Source organism: Nyctibius grandis, chromosome 26 (assembly GCF_013368605.1).
Source record: "Nyctibius grandis isolate bNycGra1 chromosome 26, bNycGra1.pri, whole genome shotgun sequence".
In the NCBI taxonomy this organism is placed as follows: Eukaryota; Metazoa; Chordata; class Aves; order Nyctibiiformes; family Nyctibiidae; genus Nyctibius; species Nyctibius grandis.
Genome location: NC_090683.1, coordinates 4,554,729 through 4,572,706, shown reverse-complemented (window position 1 = coordinate 4,572,706; position 17,978 = coordinate 4,554,729). Strand labels below are relative to the sequence as shown.

The 17,978-nt window shown below is 68.8% G+C and overlaps 1 protein-coding gene across 2 annotated transcripts; it reads left to right on the top strand.

Moving 5' to 3' along the window:
• Positions 1-348: 348 nt before the first annotated feature.
• ITGA3 (integrin subunit alpha 3) lies at positions 349-17,901 on the top strand. 2 transcript variants are annotated; one of them, XM_068418905.1, is made up of 25 exons: positions 349-607; positions 6,426-6,547; positions 6,845-6,927; positions 7,863-8,112; positions 9,152-9,235; positions 9,769-9,976; positions 10,203-10,396; positions 10,727-10,815; positions 10,991-11,127; positions 11,223-11,309; positions 11,390-11,457; positions 12,060-12,196; positions 12,440-12,586; positions 12,676-12,773; positions 12,844-13,009; positions 13,379-13,447; positions 13,525-13,604; positions 13,706-13,783; positions 14,282-14,384; positions 14,475-14,645; positions 14,764-14,877; positions 14,969-15,082; positions 15,546-15,644; positions 15,735-15,860; positions 17,082-17,901. In XM_068418905.1, exons 1-25 carry the CDS (start codon positions 387-389, stop codon positions 17,247-17,249), a joined length of 3,213 nt encoding a protein of 1,070 aa, XP_068275006.1. In that variant the 5' UTR covers positions 349-386; the 3' UTR covers positions 17,250-17,901. The 2 variants fall into 2 exon arrangements, with proteins under 2 accessions (XP_068275006.1, XP_068275007.1); XM_068418906.1 differs by lacking the exon at positions 17,082-17,901 and adding an exon at positions 16,630-16,943.
• Positions 17,902-17,978: the final 77 nt, after the last annotated feature.

The following is a 17,978-nucleotide window of genomic DNA, read 5'->3' as shown; positions in this document are numbered from 1 at the left end:
CACCCAGCTGAGGTTTTTTTTTGGGGGGGTGGGAGCCGCTGCCCCCCCCCCAGTCCCCCGATCCCAAGGGGGGGATCGGGGTGGAGGGGGGGGGAGGCAGTCCCGCGTGTGCACGGTTGTGCGTGGGCGGGGGCGCGCGCTCCCGCCGTGCACGCGCAGGTGTGTCCCCGCCTCCCCCGTGCGCACGCGCGGGGCGGGCCCCCCCCCGCAGGTGCCCGGTGGAGGGTGCGGGGGTGGGGGGGTGGGGAGGAGGAGGTGCGGGTGTGCGGCCCCTTTAAGGGGAGTGCCCGGAAGGGCGCGCGCCCCGCCCGGCCCCGCCCCCGCCCCGTAGCGCACCGGCCCCGGTGGGGCGCGGTCGGCGGCGGCTGCGGGAGCCGGTGCGGGACATGGCGCGGAGCCGCCGGCTGCTGCCGCTCCTCCTCCCCGCGCCGTTCCCGGGGCTGGTGCTACTGGTCCTACTGGTGTTACTGGGCGCTCTGCTCGGGGCCGCCGCCGCCTTCAACCTGGACCGCGCCTTCCCGGTGCTCAAGGAGGGCGCGACCCCCCGGGGCTTCTTCGGCTTCTCGGTGGCCCTGCACCGGCAGACGGAGCGGGGGGAGCGGTGCCTGTGAGTAGTGCGGGGGCCCGGCGTGGGGGGGGGTCCCCCCGGGGTGGCGGGGGGGGGGGATCCCCCGGGGCAGGGCAAAGGTCTGGGTGCGGTGGGAGGAGGGGGGGGGGGGGGCTTTGGGGGCACGGAGAGCGGGGTCCCGGGGGTTTGGGTGCTGAGGGGGGGTGTTGGGGGGGGTCTGGCGTGGGAGGAGGCGGCCCCGCAGCCCCGAGCTCAGGGGAAGGGGGGGTCTGTGCTAGAAACCGGCTCCTCGGGTGTTTGTCCCCCCGTCGTGGCTTTGCTTTGCGCCCCGTTACCGGGTCGGTCCCCTCCTGACCCTGGGATTTCCCCCCCCGCCTTATTCTGCCCACTGTGGGGTCCCCGTGCAGGACCCCGGTGACACCGGGCAGGTCTGGCACCAGCGCAGGGACACGCCGTGATGGCACCGGTGGGCACGGAGCCTGGCAGCCGCCCCGGGAGGTGGGGGCCAGCCCCCACCCGCAGGGTCCCCGCTCGGCACCGGCTGCGCTGCCCCTCACCGGGGCCGGTTGCGAAGCCCCTCGCGTCCCCCCTTCAGCTCTGGCTCCGTCCCCAGCCCTGGCTCTGCCGGGGGGAGCTCGGGGAAACCTGTTGAACTGTGATTCCTGTCGGAGCAAAGCCCCGACAAAAGCCCTTTTCAGGCGGTGCGTTCCCTGTGTGATCCCACCGCTGTCCCTCGCCGTGTCCCCTGCTGTCCCCTCGCTCACCGGACCCCCCCCACCCCGCACCACGGGCAGCATCCCCGGCTCCATCCCTCCTGCCCGGAGGTGCGAGTTGTGTGTTCGTGCTGGGGAGAAGGTGCCAGCGCAGGGCTTGGCTTGGGTTTTTCTCGCCTGGGGGCACGGGTTTGTCCTGGCTCACCCTCCCGTGGGGCTCCCGGCTGCGGGGGGGCCCTTCGGGGACCCCGAGGGCTCCCTTTTTCTCCACCGTGCCCGTGGCGAGGGACCGGTGGCAGCTGCTGGCCAGAGGCATGTGCTGCTCCACATTCCAGAGATGCATTTCAGCTGTGGGACGTCTCCTTGTTGCTCCTGTCCAGGAGGGAGTAAAGCCAGCTGCGGGGGCACAGGAGCTGGCCCAGAGCCCCGGGGACCCCCTCGTCCCCACGGGGACACGCTGGCACCCATCCATGACTGGGCTCCCCCAGCTCTGGGGGCATCGGAGCAGCTGGCGGGGGGCATCGGGGTCAGGGTCCTGGCTGGCACCGAGGCACGTCGGCTCGTCCCTTGTCCCAGGACGTTGGCGGTGGCTGTTGCTTTGTCTTGGGGGGTTTTTGGGGGGTTTTGGCCCTGGCAGGGGCTTGCGATCCCCTGGTGTGGGCCACGTGGCCCGTGCGTGTCTGAGCGTGATGGAGGCGAGGCGCGGAGGCTCTGCAGGGTGGGGAGGGAAAAGCTTTGGGGCACTAAACCCGCGGGGGGTCTGCACCCCCTTCCTCTGGGACCACTCTGCTGCCTGTCCCCGTTGGGGGGTACAGGGCACCCTCCTGTCCCTTGTCCCTAACCCAGGGTGTCGGAGCCGTTCTGGGCAGATGCGGTGAGGTGGGACGGGCTTGGGCATCCCCCTCCAGCTCCCCCCATCCCAGGGCTGCCAGCCCTGTGCTTCCTCCTTGTAGCCAGGCTGGGGGTGAACCCGCTCCCCTCCCTCGGCCCCAGCAGCAGATGTGGGGGGCTCCCCCAGCCCTTTGCTCGCCGGACGGGCCCCCGCAGGTGCGAGGCTGGGGTGGGGACAGGAAAGGGATGATGCTTCCTGCCACCATCGTCCCCATGGGGCGGGTGTCTCATGCTTTTTGGGGGCTCAATGCCTGGCCTCCCCCCAAAGTGGCCGGTGGGGCGTGAGGGATGCTCGTGGCTGGTGTTCCTGGTGGGGTGGGCAGAGCCGCTTCCCGGCCGGGCGCTGGCAGGAGGCCAGGCTGGCACGGCACGGCTGGCACGGCACGGCTGGCGTGACGCCGGAGTCCCGTCCCCGTCCTCCCCCGCGGTGTTTTTCATGTCCCGGAGCTGTGCCCATGCAAAGGTCTGTTTGCTCGCTCCTCCCCGGGCCAGGTGAAGGCGGGGGGGAAGTGGCGGCGTTATCTGGCTCCCTGAGATTAAGAAACTCCTTCGGCTGCATGTGCTGGGTCCCGCACGGGTTCAGACGGGGGGGACGTGGTTTGGCTTGTGGCCGTGCGGTGCTGGGGAAACCTGACCCATGTGGGTTTGGGGGATCCATAAATGACATGGGGAAACTGAGGCACGGTGCAGCTGTGCCTTGGGGCCCTGTGTGTGCAGGCTTGGGGGGAGGCAGGAACCAGTGCCCACAGCGGTGACCTTCTGGGTGCTTCAGTTTCCCTCCTGCCCTGTTGCTCGGGGTCCTTGCTGGTCCTGGTGGGTAGAGGGGGAGCAGGGCCAGCAGCGGGGCCGGCTGGATTCCCAGCTTTCCCTCCCCCTCACCGATCACAGGCCTGGCCGCGCTCCCCCCGCCTTGGCCAGGGGCCGGGGTCCTGCGGGGCTGCGGCTCCTTGGCAGGCGGAGGGGGGACGGATGTGACGTGGCGGGGCCGGGAACTGGGGGTCATCCATCCATCTGTCCGTCCATCCATCCCTCGCTGCTTCCAGGAGCCGTCCCCCCCTCTCCTGCCTCCTTCCAGCAGCGGATTCGCCTGCTCGGGGCTCCCCGGGGGGCATCGATCATTGCAGGGCCCCCCACTGCAAACAGGGGCACTGGGGGGGAGTTGGGGGGGGTGGGGGGTGGTTTGGAGGTGGGCTATGCCGGGTGCACCCCTCGGGGGGCTGTGGGGGGCCCTACAGCCCATCGCGGAGCTGAGCTCTCGAACCTGGAGCATCCTCCAGCCCTGGCATGGGGAGGGGGGCAAAGCCCTGGGGAGGGTCCCTGTGCTCCCACTGCACCGTCACTGCCCGTGACCAGGGATGGGGTGGGATGGAGCAGGATGGGGTGCTGTGCCAGACCCCCCACCCTCCTGTCACCCCTCGAGCGTGTCAGGAGATGGATGAGGTGCTGCTCCCTGCCTGGCACCCACCCCAGGGAGGGGGGTCTCAGGGGGGTGTGCTGCTGGTTGGGGGGACCACAGACCCCCAGCCCCCCCCATTGCAGACCCCCAGCCCCCCCATTGCAGACCCCCAGCCCACCCTGCCCGTCTCTGCTCCCCTTCCCCATCCTCATCCCATCTCTCCCCCTGCGGGGGCGGCCGCGTTTCGGGGCCCTGGTGCGAGGCCATCCCGCAGCAGAGCCCCCGCACCGCCGTCCCCCCCCCAGTTTACCAGGGTGGATCAGGACGGGGCACGGCCTCCCGCATTCCTGCCTCCCTCCCTTCCCAGCCTCCCCCTCTCGCTGCTCCTCGGCCATCCCTGCCCTCACTCTGCTGTCCCAGCACAGCGCCCAGGCTGAGCATCGTCCCTGCACCCAGGATGGGACCCCAAACTGGTCCTGGCCCACCCCAGGGTGGGAGCCCCAGCGTCCCAGCTCCTGGCTCTTGAGGTAGCTGGGCTCTGTGGGGGTACATGTGGGTGGGGGACGCCTGTGCATGTCCCCCCCCATGCTCCAGTGGGGCTCCCCCAGCATCCCACACCCCCCCCAGGAGCAGAGCCTGCGGGTGGGCTGCCGTGCCGGGAAGTCTTGGCTGGAGGACGCCGGAGCCGCTTGGCTCGGGTCGGCTCCCACCCTGCGGGGCACGGCCACGGGGAGCCACCGGGGTTGGGAACAGCTTTGCTTGGAGCTGGGGTCCGGCCCACGGGACCACCCGGGAGGCTGGGGACAGGTCCCGGCCGTGGCAGCCCCCAGCGAGGGGCCGTACGTGTGTCCCTGCCCCCAGGAGCCGTGCTCGAGGTGGGGCAGCACCCCAGGGCTGCGGGTCCTGCTGGGGCTCGGGGTGGGGGGGCAGGACCCCCGATGGCTGGGGCAGGACCCCCCCGGCTTCTCCCTCCAGCCCTGAGTCACAGCGCGGCTGCCCTGAGTCGCGTCCCCTCCACATCAGTGGGGACAATGGTGGCCCCTGTCCCCCGCCGTGTCCCTCAGGTGTGTGGGGGGGAATTAGGGGGGCAGATTCCTTCGTGCCAGGCTGGAATGAGTCAGGAGGAATCACACCCCCCCGCCGCCATGCCTTTGCCCTCGCACCCGGTGGGTCTTGCCTTCCCGGGGGGCTGCGGGTGCCGCTGGCACCCCGGGAGGAACAGCCCCCCCAGTGCCCCCCTTTGGGGGGGTGAGCGATGCCGTCCATCCCCCTCACACCTGCAGCGTGCGGCTGACTCAGCCGGTGCCGCCGGCGGTGCCCGGGCGCAGGGGGCCGCAGCGTGCCGAGGCGGGGGCTGCCTGCGGCCCCACATTCCTCCTGCGCCTGGGCTTTGAGTCAGCCGCCCCGACGTGCCCGCGCCTTGCTCAGCCCTGCCCGGCTCAGCCCCCCCCCACCCCGGCACTCCCTTCCCTGCTGCATGGGGACAGCCAGAATTGTCCCTTGTCCTCGCCGGTGGCCGGGCTGATGGTGCTGAGACCTGACCAACTCATTACCCCAGTGCCCTGCGATAAGGCCTGGGGGCTGCGGCGCTACCTGGGTGCCTTGTCCCCCCCCACCCCGCTCTCCATCCTGCCTGCGAGGGGAGGAGGACGCGCTTCCTCTGCTGCCACGTGCCCCTCCACGCCATTGTCCTCGCCACCCCGAAGGACTTCCCGGCGGAAAGGCTGGCCCTTCCGGAGCCCCCCGGGCACGCCGGGCCCTCCTGCCGGCCCCCAGCCCCGGGTCAGGGCCGAGGGTCCTGGGCCCTGGGCTGATCCAGGGACCTGGTGCCCCCCACCCTCTTCCCTGGGTGCCCCCCAACCCCTTCCCCAACCTCTTCCCTCTTCCTTCTTCAGGGGGGTGCTGGGGGGTCCCTTCAGCATCACCCTAAAGCCCCCCCAAGGGATGAACACGCACGGAGCTGGGCTGCGGGTGCTGCCCCTCCAGCCTGGGCACCCCTCCAGCGATGCCGCCGTCCACCCCGCTGCGTGGCACCGCCGTGACTCAGCCCCTGCGGGGGACCTGAGTCACCCCCGGAAGGGTGCTGCCTCCCCCGGGACCCCCCCGCTGCTACCCAGACCCCCTCCTGGGGGGGGAAGAGGGGAGCACATGTGGGGACCCCCCTAGAGCTGCTCCTAGCTCCCCCTCCCCGCTCCGGGGTCTGTCCCCCCTCTCCCAGGGATGTCCCCTGGCACGGTGGCCACCAGCCTGTCCGCTGGACATGCCACAGCTGTGCCGGGAGGCCCCGGCCTCGCCGCCGGCTCAAAGGTTGGCCGGGCTGGGGCTGTTTACACAGGCACCGGGGGCCCCGTTGGCGGCCGGGTCACGCCGAGCGGGTCCCCGCTTCGCCGGGTGTGCCAGCGTGGGGTGTGCCAGCGTCACCCTGACCCCCTGCTCCTGCACCCCACCGGGGTGGGGGGCTCAGCCGTGAGCCCACACTGGGCTGGGGTCCTGCGGGGAGGGGGGGCGAGGAGCGTGTCCGTCAGTCTGGATTGGGGGGGGTCTGTCCCTTTGCTGCCCTTTGGGACCCTCCGATGTGCTCGTGCGCCCGCATGCGAGGGGCTGGGTGCTGCCAGAAGGGACCCCCCCCCCTTCCTGAGATGGGGCTGGGGGGGGGGGGGGGTCCCCGGCCCCCCCCCCCCTTGGGGGTGTCAAGGCGTGACACAGCTCCCGTCCCCTCCCAGCACCTCCTGGCCCCCATCGCCCCCCACCACCCTCTCCCTGGGACAGCCTGGCTTTGCCCCCCCACCCAAAAGTGAGACGGAGGGTGTTGGGGTGGGTGCTCTGCCCCTCTCTCTGTGCCCCCCCCCCCCCCCAGGCTGCTGGTGGGAGCCCCCCGAGATGCGGAGCCGGCCAACGGCACCCGGACGGGGAGCGTCTACGCCTGCCCCCTCACCGCCTCCCCCCGCGACTGCCAGCGCCTCGACATCGAGCTCAAGAGTACGGGACCCCCCCTGGGACCCCAAACCCCCCCCCGGGTCCCCCAAACCCCCCTGGGGCACCCCCAAACCCCCCCAGGAGCCCCAAACCCTCCCCGGGGCACCCCAAACACCCCCGGGACCCCCAACCCCCCCTGTGGGGCACCCCAAACCCCCCCTGGGACCCCCAAAACCCCCGTGGGGCACCCCCAACCCCCCCGGGGCACCCCAAACCCCCCTGGGACCCCCCAACCCCCCGGCGTGGGGGGGGCTCCGCAGGGGGGGGGTCCCCGCTCTTACGGTGTCTCTCCTCCCCCAGGCGAGCCGGACAAGGCCATCATCGATGACATGTGGCTGGGGGTGACGGTGGCCAGCCAGCGGCAGCCGGCGGGGAGGGTGCTGGTGAGTGCGCGGGCGCCCCGGTCCCTCGCACGGACACCCCGGTCCCTTGCACGCGCGTGTGCCCGCGCTGAGCTGCCACCTCGCACGGCTGCCGGTGCTCTCGCCTGAGCCTCGCACGTGTCCTCAGCGCGGTGGCACCAAGGCAAGAGGTGCTGGGACGGGGGGGGGGCTGCCCTGGCACCTCCCTGTCCCCTGGGGCAGAGAGCTGTGGGGTGACGGGGTGCATGGAGGCCTCTCCTCGTAGGGTGTAGTGGTGGGGATGGACTGAAGCTCTTGGGAGCATCTCGGGAGCATTTTGGATGCATCTCAGGAGCATCTCGGGAGCATCTCAGGAGCATCTCGGGAGCATCTTGGATGCTCTTGGGAGCATCTCAGGAACATCTTGGAGCATTTTGGATGCTCTCAGAAACATCTCAGGAGCATCTCAGGAGCATCTTGGATGCTCTGAGGAGCATCTAGGAGTATCTCAGGAGCATCTTGGATGCTCTTGGGAGCATCTCAGAAACATCTCAGGAGCATCTCAGGAGCACCTCATGCTCTTGGGAGCATATCAGGAGCATCTCAGAAGCATCTTGGATGCTCTCAGAAGCATCTAGGAGTATATCAGGAGCACCTTAGATGCTCTCAGGAGCATCAGCATCTCAGATGTTCTTGGGAGCATCTCAGGAGCATCTTGGAGCATCTCATGCTCTGAGGAGCATCTAGAAGTATCTCAGGAGCATCTTAGATGCTCTTGGGAGCGTTAGGAGCATCTCAGGGGCACCTCAGGAGCATCTCGGGGGCATCTCGGACGCTCTCGGGAGCTCTCAGGTGGCAGGACCGTGTCACACCCTACAGACCACGGCAGCCAGGATGACGCTGTGCTGTAGGGGCTGCGCTGGGGCCGGGGTGGTGGCGTTGGGGCGCAGGAGGCTGCAGCCCCTCGTTTCCCGCAGGCCTGCGCCCACCGGTACACCAAGGTGCTGTGGTCGGGCAGCGAGGACCAGCGGCGCATGGTGGGCAAGTGCTACGTGCGGGGCAACGACCTGCGCCTCAACGTCAGCGACGAGTGGCAGACGTACCACAACGAGATGTGCAACGCCAACACGGACACGGACGAGACGGGCATGTGCCAGATGGGCGCCAGCGCCGGCTTCACCAGCAACAGCATCTACTTCGGGGCGCCCGGCGCCTACAACTGGCAGGGTGGGTGTGGGGGGGGCAGGGGGGCCGTACCCCCGGGGGGCACCCCTTGAGCGTGCGTGGGCGTGTGTGTGCATGCATGTGTGTGCATGTCAGATCGCACACGTGTGCACGCTTGTGCGCTGTGCATACATGTGTGTGCATACATGTGCGTGCATGTCAGAGTGCACACGTGTACATGCTCGTGTGTTGTGCATACATGTGTGTGCATACGTATGTGTGCACACGTATGTGTGCACGCACATCAGAGCACACGTGTGTGCATGCTTATGCACTGTGCATACATGTGTGTATACACGTCTGCATGTCAGAGCACACGCTTGTGTGCTGTGCATACGTGTGCGTGCATGTCAGAGCACATGTGTGTGCATGCTTGTGCACTATGCATACGTGTGTGCATACGTGTGTGTGTGCACGTCAGAGTGCACGTGTGCATGCTTGTGTGCTGTGCATACGTGTGTGCATACATGTGCATCAGAGCACACGTGCACGCTTGTGTGCTGTGCATACATGTGCATATACACGTGCGTGCATGTCAGCACATGCTCGTGTGCTGTGCATACACGTGCGTGCATACATGTGTGTGCGTGCACGTCGGAGCGCACGCGTGTGCACACTTGTGTGCTGTGCAGACATGTATGTATACACATGCATGCGTGCATGTCAGAGCACACGCTTGTGTGCTGTGCATACATCTGCGTGCATGTGCGTGTACATCAGAGCACACATGTGTGCACGCTTGTGCACTGTGCATACAGGTGCATGCATACATGTGTGTGCACGTCAGAGTGCACGCGTGTGCACGCTTGTGCGCTGTGCATACGTGTGTGTGCACTCTTATGCACGCATGGTGAGCGTGCACATGTACCGGAGCACGTGTGCACGTGTTCGCATGCTTGGGCATGAGTGTGCCCTACGCATGTTCACCTCTGCGTGTGCTTATCTACACACCCGTGCAAGCCCTCTGCACACGGTGTGTGTTTACACGCATATGGCCACACGTGTGTGCTCACACGTGGGGTCACCCCCCTCCCCGTTGCAGGCACCGACTACATGCTGCAGCGGGAGATGTGGGACCTGCACGACTTCTCCTACCCCAACAAGAGGAACGGGAACACCTACATAGGTGGGGGGCGGCGGGGGCGAGGGGGAGCTGGGGGGGGAACCCTGGGGGGGGTGTTAATGGGGTGGGTGGAGGTTAGGGGGGGCTTGGAGACCCCCCCAGGGATAGTGTTCGGGGGGGTCTGGAGGGGGGGTCTGGGGACGTTGGGGGGCGTCTGGGGACGTTGGGGGGGTCTGGGGACGTGGGAGGGTATGGGGGTGTTGGGGGGGGTCTGGGGGTGTTGGGGGGGTCTGGGGACGTTGGAGGGTCGAGGGACGTTGGGGGGGGTCTGGGGATGTTGGAGGGTCTGGGGATGTTGGAGGGGGGTCTGGGGTTGTTGGGGGGTCTGGGGGTGTTGTTGGGGGGTCTGGGGGTGTTGGGGGGTCTGGGGGTGTTGGGGGTCTGGGGGTGTTGGGGGGGGTCTGGGGGTGTTGGGGGGGGTCTGGGGACGTTGGGGGGGTCTGAGGGTGTTGGGGGGTCTGGGGGTGTTGGGGGGGGTCTGGGGCTGTTGGGGGTCTCCTGTAGCGGCCCCCCCCTCAGCCGGGGGCTCTGCGCAGGGTACACGGCGGAGGTGGGCAGCGCGGTGCTGCAGCAGGACGCGGTGACGGTGGTGACGGGCGCCCCGCGGTACCGGCACCGGGGGGCCGTGTACCTGCTGAGCCGCAGCCCCCAGCAGACCTTGCACCGGAGCCTGCTGCTCCCCGGGCCCCAGGTCGGCTCCTACTTCGGCAGCGCCGTGGCCTTGGCCGACCTCAACAGCGACGGGTGAGGGCGGGGGGCCGGGACCCCCTGGGTGCCCCCTGGGGCGTCCTACAGCTCAGAGGGGTCTGTGGGTCATGGGGGGGTGGGCAGGGCTCAGGAGGTGGGGAGGTTATTTGGGGGGAAGCATCTTTTTATGGCTTTGGGGGGGTCTCCATCACTTTGTGGGGTGTCAGGGTGGGGAGGGGGTGGGCCGCAGCCCCCAGCCCCGACCAGCCCCTCGGCCCCGCAGGTGGCAGGACCTGGTGGTGGGGGCCCCCTACTACTTCCAGCGGAAGCAGGAGGTGGGGGGCGCCGTGTACGTCTACATGAACGAGGTGGGGGGCTTCCAAGCCCACCCCAGCCTGGTCCTCACCGGCCCCAGCTACTCTGGCTTCGGCTTCGCCGTGGCCAGCATCGGCGACGTCAACCAGGACGGCTTCCAGGGTGAGGGGCTGGGGACCCTTGGTGGGGGGGGAGCCGTGGGTGGAGGCACAGCGGGGCTGCCTTTGGGGTGGGGGTCTGGGGATGGTGGGGGTCTGGGAGGGGGGTCTGGGGATGTTGGGGGGGTCTGGGGATGTTGGGGGGTCTCTGGAGAGGTTTGGGGTGAATAGAAGGAGATGGGGGGGCATCATGGTTGGGGGGATGTTCATGGAGAGATGGGCTGGGTGGGTGGGGGGGTTGAGGAGGTGTGGGGTGAGGGTTGGGTGGGGGGGGCTGAGGAGGTGTGGGGGTACCCCCATCCTCGTGGGGCTGACCCCACTCTTCTCCCCGCAGATATCGCTGTGGGGGCTCCTTTCGAGGGGCCCGGCAAGGTCTACATCTACCACAGCAGCGCCGGAGGGCTGCTGGCCAAACCCCGGCAGGTACCGGCCGCGCAGGGAACCCCTCACCGTGGCATCAGGGCTCCGGGTCCCCCCCTTCCCCCTGAGCATCCCACGCTCTGGGGGTGCAATGCAGGGGGAGGGGAGGGAGAGATCCCCAGATCCATGGGGCCACTGAGCGATGGGTGCCCCCCCAACCCCTGTGCCCCCCCGCCAGGTGATCAGCGGGGGGGAGCTGGGCCCCGCCAGCACACGGACCTTCGGGTACTCGCTCAGCGGGGGGCTGGACGTGGACGGGAACTCCTACCCCGACCTGCTGGTGGGCAGCCTGGCTGAGAGGGTGGTCCTGCTCAGGTAAGGGAGGGGGGTCCCACAGCCCCCTGCCCCCCCCGGGGCGCCGTGCCCGCTGCGGGGTGGGGGGCACTCAGCCCACCCCCGTCTCTGCCCAGGGCTCGACCCGTCATCAACATCCTCAACAAGACCTTCACGGTGACCCCCAGCAAGGTGGACCCGGCGCGGTGCACGCCCGACTCCTGGTGAGCCCCCCCCGGCCCCCCGCCCTGGCGCTGGCCATGGCACCGCGGTGCCGCTCACGGCCCCTTTGTCCCCCCTGCAGCATCACGGTGACCGTCTGCTTCTCCTACAACCAGAGCGCGGGAGACCCCCGGTACCGGGAGGAGATCAGTGAGTGGGGGGGGGCACATCCACCAGCACTCGTGTGAGGGTGCGTGCGCACACGGGGACACGTGTGTGTGAGCACGTGTGTAAGGGAGGACATGCACATGTGTAGGGGAGGACAAACGTGTAGAGAAGGACACGCATGTGTGTAGGGGAGGACACGTGTGTAGGGGAGGACACGTGTGTAGAGCACACATGTAGGGGAGGACATGCACGCGTGTAGGGGGGACACGCTTGTAGGGGGACATGTGTGTAGGGGAGGACACACGCGTGTAGGGGAGGACGCACATGTAGAGAAGGACATGCACGTGTGTAGGGGAGGGCACACGTGTAGGGGAGGACACACACGTAGGGGAGGACACGTGTAGGGAAGGACACATGTAGAGGAGGATGTACATGTGTGTAGGGGAGGACACATGTGTAGGGGAGCACACACATGTAGAGGACACGCACACGTGTAAGAGAGGACACACGTGTAGGGGAGGACATGTGTGGGGGTGGACACGCACACGTGTAGGAGAAAACACATGTAGGGGAGGACACGCACACATGTGCGCACGGGGGATGTGTGTGCACACGCGTGTGCGACGCCCGCCGCTCTCCCGCAGCCCTGGAGTACAGCCTGGAGGCAGACAGGGACCGGCACCCGCCCCGGGTCAGGTTTTTGGGCACCCACTCCGCTACCTACCACGGCACCTTCGCCATGCCCCGCACCCGCTGCGCATCCCGGGAGCTGCTGCTGCTGGTGAGCGCGTGTGTGCGCACATGTGTGCGAGCTGCTCTGGTAGCGGGGGTCCAGCTTTGGGGCAGGGGATGATGCGGGGCTGGGGAACGAGGTGGGAACCCACCCTGTGTGCCCTCCACGCACCCTGCGATGAGTTGGGTGGGTCTCAGCAGCAGGGGGGGTACCCCACGGGCTGCCTGGAGGGATGGGGGGCTCTGGGGAGGGGTTGGGGGCTTTGCTGTGATTTCTGTCCCCCCCCCAAAGGACAATATCCGGGACAAGCTGCGTCCCATCGTGCTCTCCATGAACTACTCGCTGGTGGAGAAGCCCAGAACCTTCCAGCTGGGTCCCCACTCCCTCGACGCCTTCCCCGTCCTCAACCAGGACCAGTCCCACGAGAACGTGACCGAGGTGCTGTGGGGGGGTGATGGAGGTGCTGGGCTGCAGCGTGGCCCCGGGGGGGTGGCAGGAGGCTCACAGGGACATCCCTGTCCCTCTAGATCGAGTTCCAGAAGGAGTGTGGCTCCGACAACGAGTGCTACAGCAACCTCCAGCTCCAGAGCGCCTTCGTCACCGACCACAACCAGCCCCTGCCCAGGTGACAGCGGGTTCCTCGGGGTGCCGTGGGGGTGTCACCCGTGTGCTGAGCGGGGCCGGTCTCTGCGCAGGGTGAACGGCACCCAGGTGCTGCACTACAGCCGGGACGTGCGGAAGCTCCACCTGAGCATCAACATCACCAACGTGCCCACCACCCCCTCCAACGGCGAGGACGCCCACGAGGCCCTGCTCAACGTCACCGTGCCGCCCAGCCTGCTGCCCTCCTCCGTGCGCCCGGTACGCCCTGGTGTCCCCCTCCCTGGCTGGAGAGGACCATGGTGTCCCCCTCCCTGGCTGGAGAGGACCATGGTGTCCCCCTCCCCGGCTGGGGCAGGCCATGGTGTCCCCCTCCCCGGCTGGGGCAGGCCATGGTGTCCCCCTCCCCGGCTGGGGCAGGCCGTGGTGTCCCCTCCCTGGCTGGGGCAGGCCGTGGTGTCCCCTCCCTGGCTGGGGAAGGCCATGGTGTCCCCCTCCCTGGCTGGAGAGGACCATGGTGTCCCCCTCCCTGGCTGGGGCAGGCCGTGGTGTCCCTCTCCCTGGCTGGGGAAGCCACAATGACCAGGGTGGCCTCCACCAGGACGTCCCTCACCCTCTTCCCCTCCCCAGAGCGGAGCCTGCACCTTTGCGGAGACGGTGCTGTGCGAGCTGGGCAACCCTTTTAAGAGGAACCAGCGGGTGAGTGTTCCCCCCCACACACACCCCTTCTCTGGGGGGGTCCGGTCGAGCTGCTCCATGGCCCCTCTGCGCCGCAGGCCGAGCTGATCATCACCTTCGAGGCCATCGGGATCATGCTGGACACGCGGGAGATCGCGGTGGGGCTGGACCTGTCCACGTGAGTGTCCCTGGGCAGAGGGTGCCCCGGGTGGCACCGGCTCCTCCTGCCCTGGGGGGGCTGGTGGGGGGTGGGAGACGCTGAGCCGGGCGCCTCGGCAGGCAGAGCACCCAGGAGGGCCTGGAGCCCGCGCTGGCCAAGCTGCTGGTGGACTACAGCATCCAGAGCTCGCTGGCCATGTGAGTGCGGCCGGGCTGGGCCCCCCCGTCCCTCGGCGTGTGCCCCCCGTCCCTCAGCGTGTCCCCCCTGTCCCTCTGCATCGTACCCCCATCCCTCGGCATGTCCTCCCCATCCCTCTGCATCCCCCCGGTCCCTCTGCATGTCCCCCCCATCCCTCTGCGTCCCCCCATCCCTCTGTGTGTCCCCTTGTCCCCCTGCATCATTCTCCCATCCCTTTGTGTCCCCCCATCCCCCTGCATCGTCCCCCCCATCCCCCTGTCCCTTTGTGTCCCTCCCCATCCCCATGTCTCCCCCCCCCCGTCCCTCTGCGTCCCCTCTGTCCCCCCCACCCGGGTTTGGCTGTGTTGGGAGAGGGCACGGGCCCCCAAGTGTCCCAGGAATGGGGCAGACAGATGCCTCGGGGATGCCCCCTGCCCATCTGCCCCCCTTGCCATGCCTGTCCCCCCCCCTCCATGCCTGTCCCCCCCTCTCCATCCCTGTCCCCCCGTTGTCCCCAGAGCCCCCTCGCACGCCCAGTCCCACTTCAGCGGGCGGGTGCTGGGCGAGTCGGCCATGCGGCACGAGCAGGACGTGGGCAGCCCCCTCGCCTTCGACTTCCAGGTGAGCTGGGGGGGGGGGCAGCTGGTGCCCATGGCGGGGGGGTCAGGGAGGGGGTCACCGGGCTGCATCCCTCCTCGCTCTGCCTCGCAGGTGACCACCAAGGGCGAGGCGCTGGGTGCCCTGGGCACCATCGTGCTGGGCTTCGAGTGGCCCTACGAGATCCCCAACGGCAAGTGGCTCCTTTACCCCACCGAGATCCTCGTCAACGCAAACGAGACGTGCCAGCCCCCCGGGGGGGTCCTCAACCCCCTCAACCTCACTGTGAGTCACCTTAAACCCCGCTGGGGACGTGTCCCTGTCCCCCCACGTGGGCACTGCCAGCCCCAGGTGGGCAGAGCTGCCCCGGGGGGCTGATGGGGCTCGTGTCCCCCCCCCAAAGCTGCTGCAGGACCAGGCTCCGTCCCGGCGCAGACGGGAGCTGGAGACCCCCGGCCCAGCCGAGCCCCCCGTCACCTTGGCCACCGCCAAGAAGGCCAAGTCTGAGGTGGTGCTGGTGAGTGGGTGCTGCAGGGGCTGGGGGGGGGTCCCAGGGGTGCGTTGGGGGCTCTGGTTTTCCCCCCTCTGACCCCCCCCTTGTCTCCCAGAGCTGCTCCAAGGGCACCGCGCGCTGCGTGTGGTTCGAGTGCCCGCTGCTGCACCCCCAGCACCCCACCGCCTTCCGCGTGCGCGCCCGCGTCTGGAACAGCACCTTCATCGAGGTGGGCGTGGGGGGGAGTGTGGGGGGGGTCAGGGCCATGCTGCTCCCTTGGGAACAGGGCACTGAGTTTGCCAGGTCTCAGCTCAGCAGCTGACACCCATCCCTTACCCCTTCCACCATCTGTGTCCCCCCTCCATCATCCGTGTCCCCCCTCCATCATCCATGTCCCCCCCTTTCCATCATCCATGTCCCCCCTCCATCATCCATGTCCCCCCCTTCCATCATCCATGTCCTCCCCCTCCATCATCCGTGTCCCCCCCTCCATCATCCGTGTCCCCCCCTCCATCATCCATGTCCCCCCCCTCCATCATCCATGTCCCCCCCCTCCATCATCCATGTCCCCCCCTCCACCATCCGTGTCCCCCCTTCCATCATCCACATCCCCCCCTCCATCATCCGTGTCCCCCCCCATCATCCACGTCCCCCCCTCCATCATCCGTGTCCCCCCCCATCACCTCCCCCAGGAGTACCACGACTTTGACCGGGTGAAGGTGGTTGGCACGGCCACGCTCTTCCTCCACACCCACGTCCCCACCATCAGCATGAGGAACCACACGGTGCGGGTGAGTGATGCCAGAGCCCTCTTACTGGGAGGAACTGGGGTCACTGGGAGCTGTTCCCCGCCGCGCTGAGGCTCTTCTCTGCCCTCCCAGTTCTCCGTGGATGTGGACTCGGAGCTGACGGAGGAGCAGCCGGCCGAGATCGCGCTGTGGCTGGTGCTGGTGGCGGTGGCGGCCGGGCTGCTGCTGCTGGGGCTCATCATCCTCCTGCTCTGGAAGGTGAGGGGTGGGGGGGGTGGCCCTGGATCCCCCCTCCTGGGGAAGGGGGTACAGGAGCCGCGCTGAGACCTGACAGGCTCGTGTCACCGGTGGCTGCCATCCTCCCCACCCGGCGAGGGATGCGCTGGAGCAGCGGGTGGAAGGTGCCCCCAGCCCCGGGTGGAAGGTGCCTGGCCGCAGGGCGATGGGGAGGGGGAGCAGGGAGGATCCTGCCTTGGTCCCTGGTCCGAAACATTTGGGGGGCTGCAAAAAAAAACCCACCCAAAGCAGGGCTGGACCATGGCACCTGCTTGCCCCGTGGCTCCCACCTCGCCCTGCGCTGCAGGGACTGGGGGGTCTCCCGACCCCTGGGGACCCCCCAGTTCCCTGGGGTCCCCCTGGCTACCCTGGGGACCTCCTGGCTCCCTGGGGACCACCCCAGCTCCCTGGGGACCCCTCAGCCCCCTGGGGGCCCCCCTGGCTACCCTGGGGACCTCCTGGCTTCCTGGGGACCACCCCAGCCCTCTGGGGACCTCCTGGCTCCCTGGGGGACCACCCAGTCCCCTGGGGACCCTCCAGCTCCCCAGCGACCCCCACGGCTCCCTGGGGACCCCCCCAGCCCCCTGGGGACCCCCGCCTCAGGCCAGGAGGGGTTCCGTGGGTCCGCAGGGCCCCCCACCCCGCAGCATCCCATGGGGTGAGCATCACTCTGAGGGTGCAGCGGGCCAGCTCGCCGCCCCGCAGGGTGCCCAGGAGCCCCCCCCGACCCCCGTGCCCTCCTTCCTCGCAGTGCGGGTTCTTCCGGCGGGCCAACACGCGCGCCATGTACGAGGCCAAGGGCCAGAAGGCCGAGATGAGGATCCAGCCGTCGGAAACCGAGCGGCTGACAGACGACTACTAATGGGGGGGGGGGCAGCCCTGCTGTCCCCCCCCCTCCCCGGGCGCCCACGCCACCCCCTTGGTAATGCCCCGTGGGGGCCGGCTGTGGGGCACCCTCCTCCTCTTCAGCCTCCTCTCCTCTTCCTCACTGCCAGCTCCTCTAGGGTCCCTATAGGGTGCTGTAGGGTGCTATAGGGTCCCTATAGGGTGCTATAGGGTGCAGGGGGGTCTCTCCACGCGGCTCCAGGACTGCTGCTCCGCTCTTTGCTGCCTCTGGGGTCTCTCTCCTTGCCCCCCCCCGGTGTGACACCCCAGCCCCACACTGACACCCCTCTCCCCTCCCTCTTTCCCCCCTCCCAACAGTGCGACTTCTTCCAGCGGACCCGCTACTACCGCGTCATGCCCAAGTACCACGCGGTGCGGATCCGGCAGGAGCAGCGCTGCCAGCCCGGCGGCCCCCTGCTGCCCCCCCGCCGCCGCCCCAAGAGACGCTGGGTGACCAGATGGCAGGAGCCCAAGAAGTACTACTGACCCCCCCCAGCCCCCCCCGTGCGAGGGGAGCACGAGGGTTGACTTTGCACAAGCGCATCTCTCCCTGCCCCCATCCCCCTTGCACGCTCACGGGGACAAGCCCCAAATGTGCCCCCCCCACCCCCCCCATTCCCCGACGTGACATGACCACTGCTGGTCCCACCGAGTGCCTTCCCCCCGCCCAGACACTCCTGCCGTGTCCCACGCGTGTCCTCGCATGCTGGGACACGTCCTTGCACGCTCGTGCCCCCCCCCCCCCCAGCCCCGTGCATCCCCCTTCCCTTGGCACTGGGTGTGGGACCCCCCCTGTGGGGCTGGGGGGGTGGGAGCTCGTTCCTTCCTCCCCCTCCCCAAAGCAGTGCAGGGGCCCGATCCTGCAGGTTCACAGACCCCCCCCCCCACATCAGTCTGCATTGGACTTGGGCTCGGGGGGGTGCAGAGCGTGAGGCCGTGTCCCCCCCACCCTGCAGCTGTGTCCCTCCACCCCGCAGCCTTATCCCCCTCTCCCGGGGGTCTCTCCCACCCCATGGATGCTGCCCCGGGGGTTAAGTTATTCCGTGTCTCTCCTTGGCACGGTCGGTACTGGGGGCTGAGGGGGGGGTCCTGTGCCCCCCGGCCCCCTCTCACCCCCCCCCAACCCCGCTGGAGCCCGATAAAGCCTCGCTCCGGCATTTGTAACCTCGTGTGTCCTCTGTATCGTGGCTGACAGTGGCGTGTGGGCTGCGGGGG

What these genes read in the sequence shown, in the direction of transcription:
- ITGA3 (XM_068418905.1), top strand. Translation starts at nt 387, where the DNA reads ATGGCGCGGAGCCGCCGGCTGCTGCCGCTCCTCCTCCCCGCGCCGTTC. An exon ending in CGGCGCCTACAACTGGCAGG is followed by an intron (nt 8,113 to 9,151) that starts GTGGGTGTGGGG and finishes TCCCCGTTGCAG; the next exon opens with GCACCGACTACATGCTGCAG. An exon ending in ATCCAGAGCTCGCTGGCCAT is followed by an intron (nt 13,784 to 14,281) that starts GTGAGTGCGGCC and finishes CGTTGTCCCCAG; the next exon opens with AGCCCCCTCGCACGCCCAGT.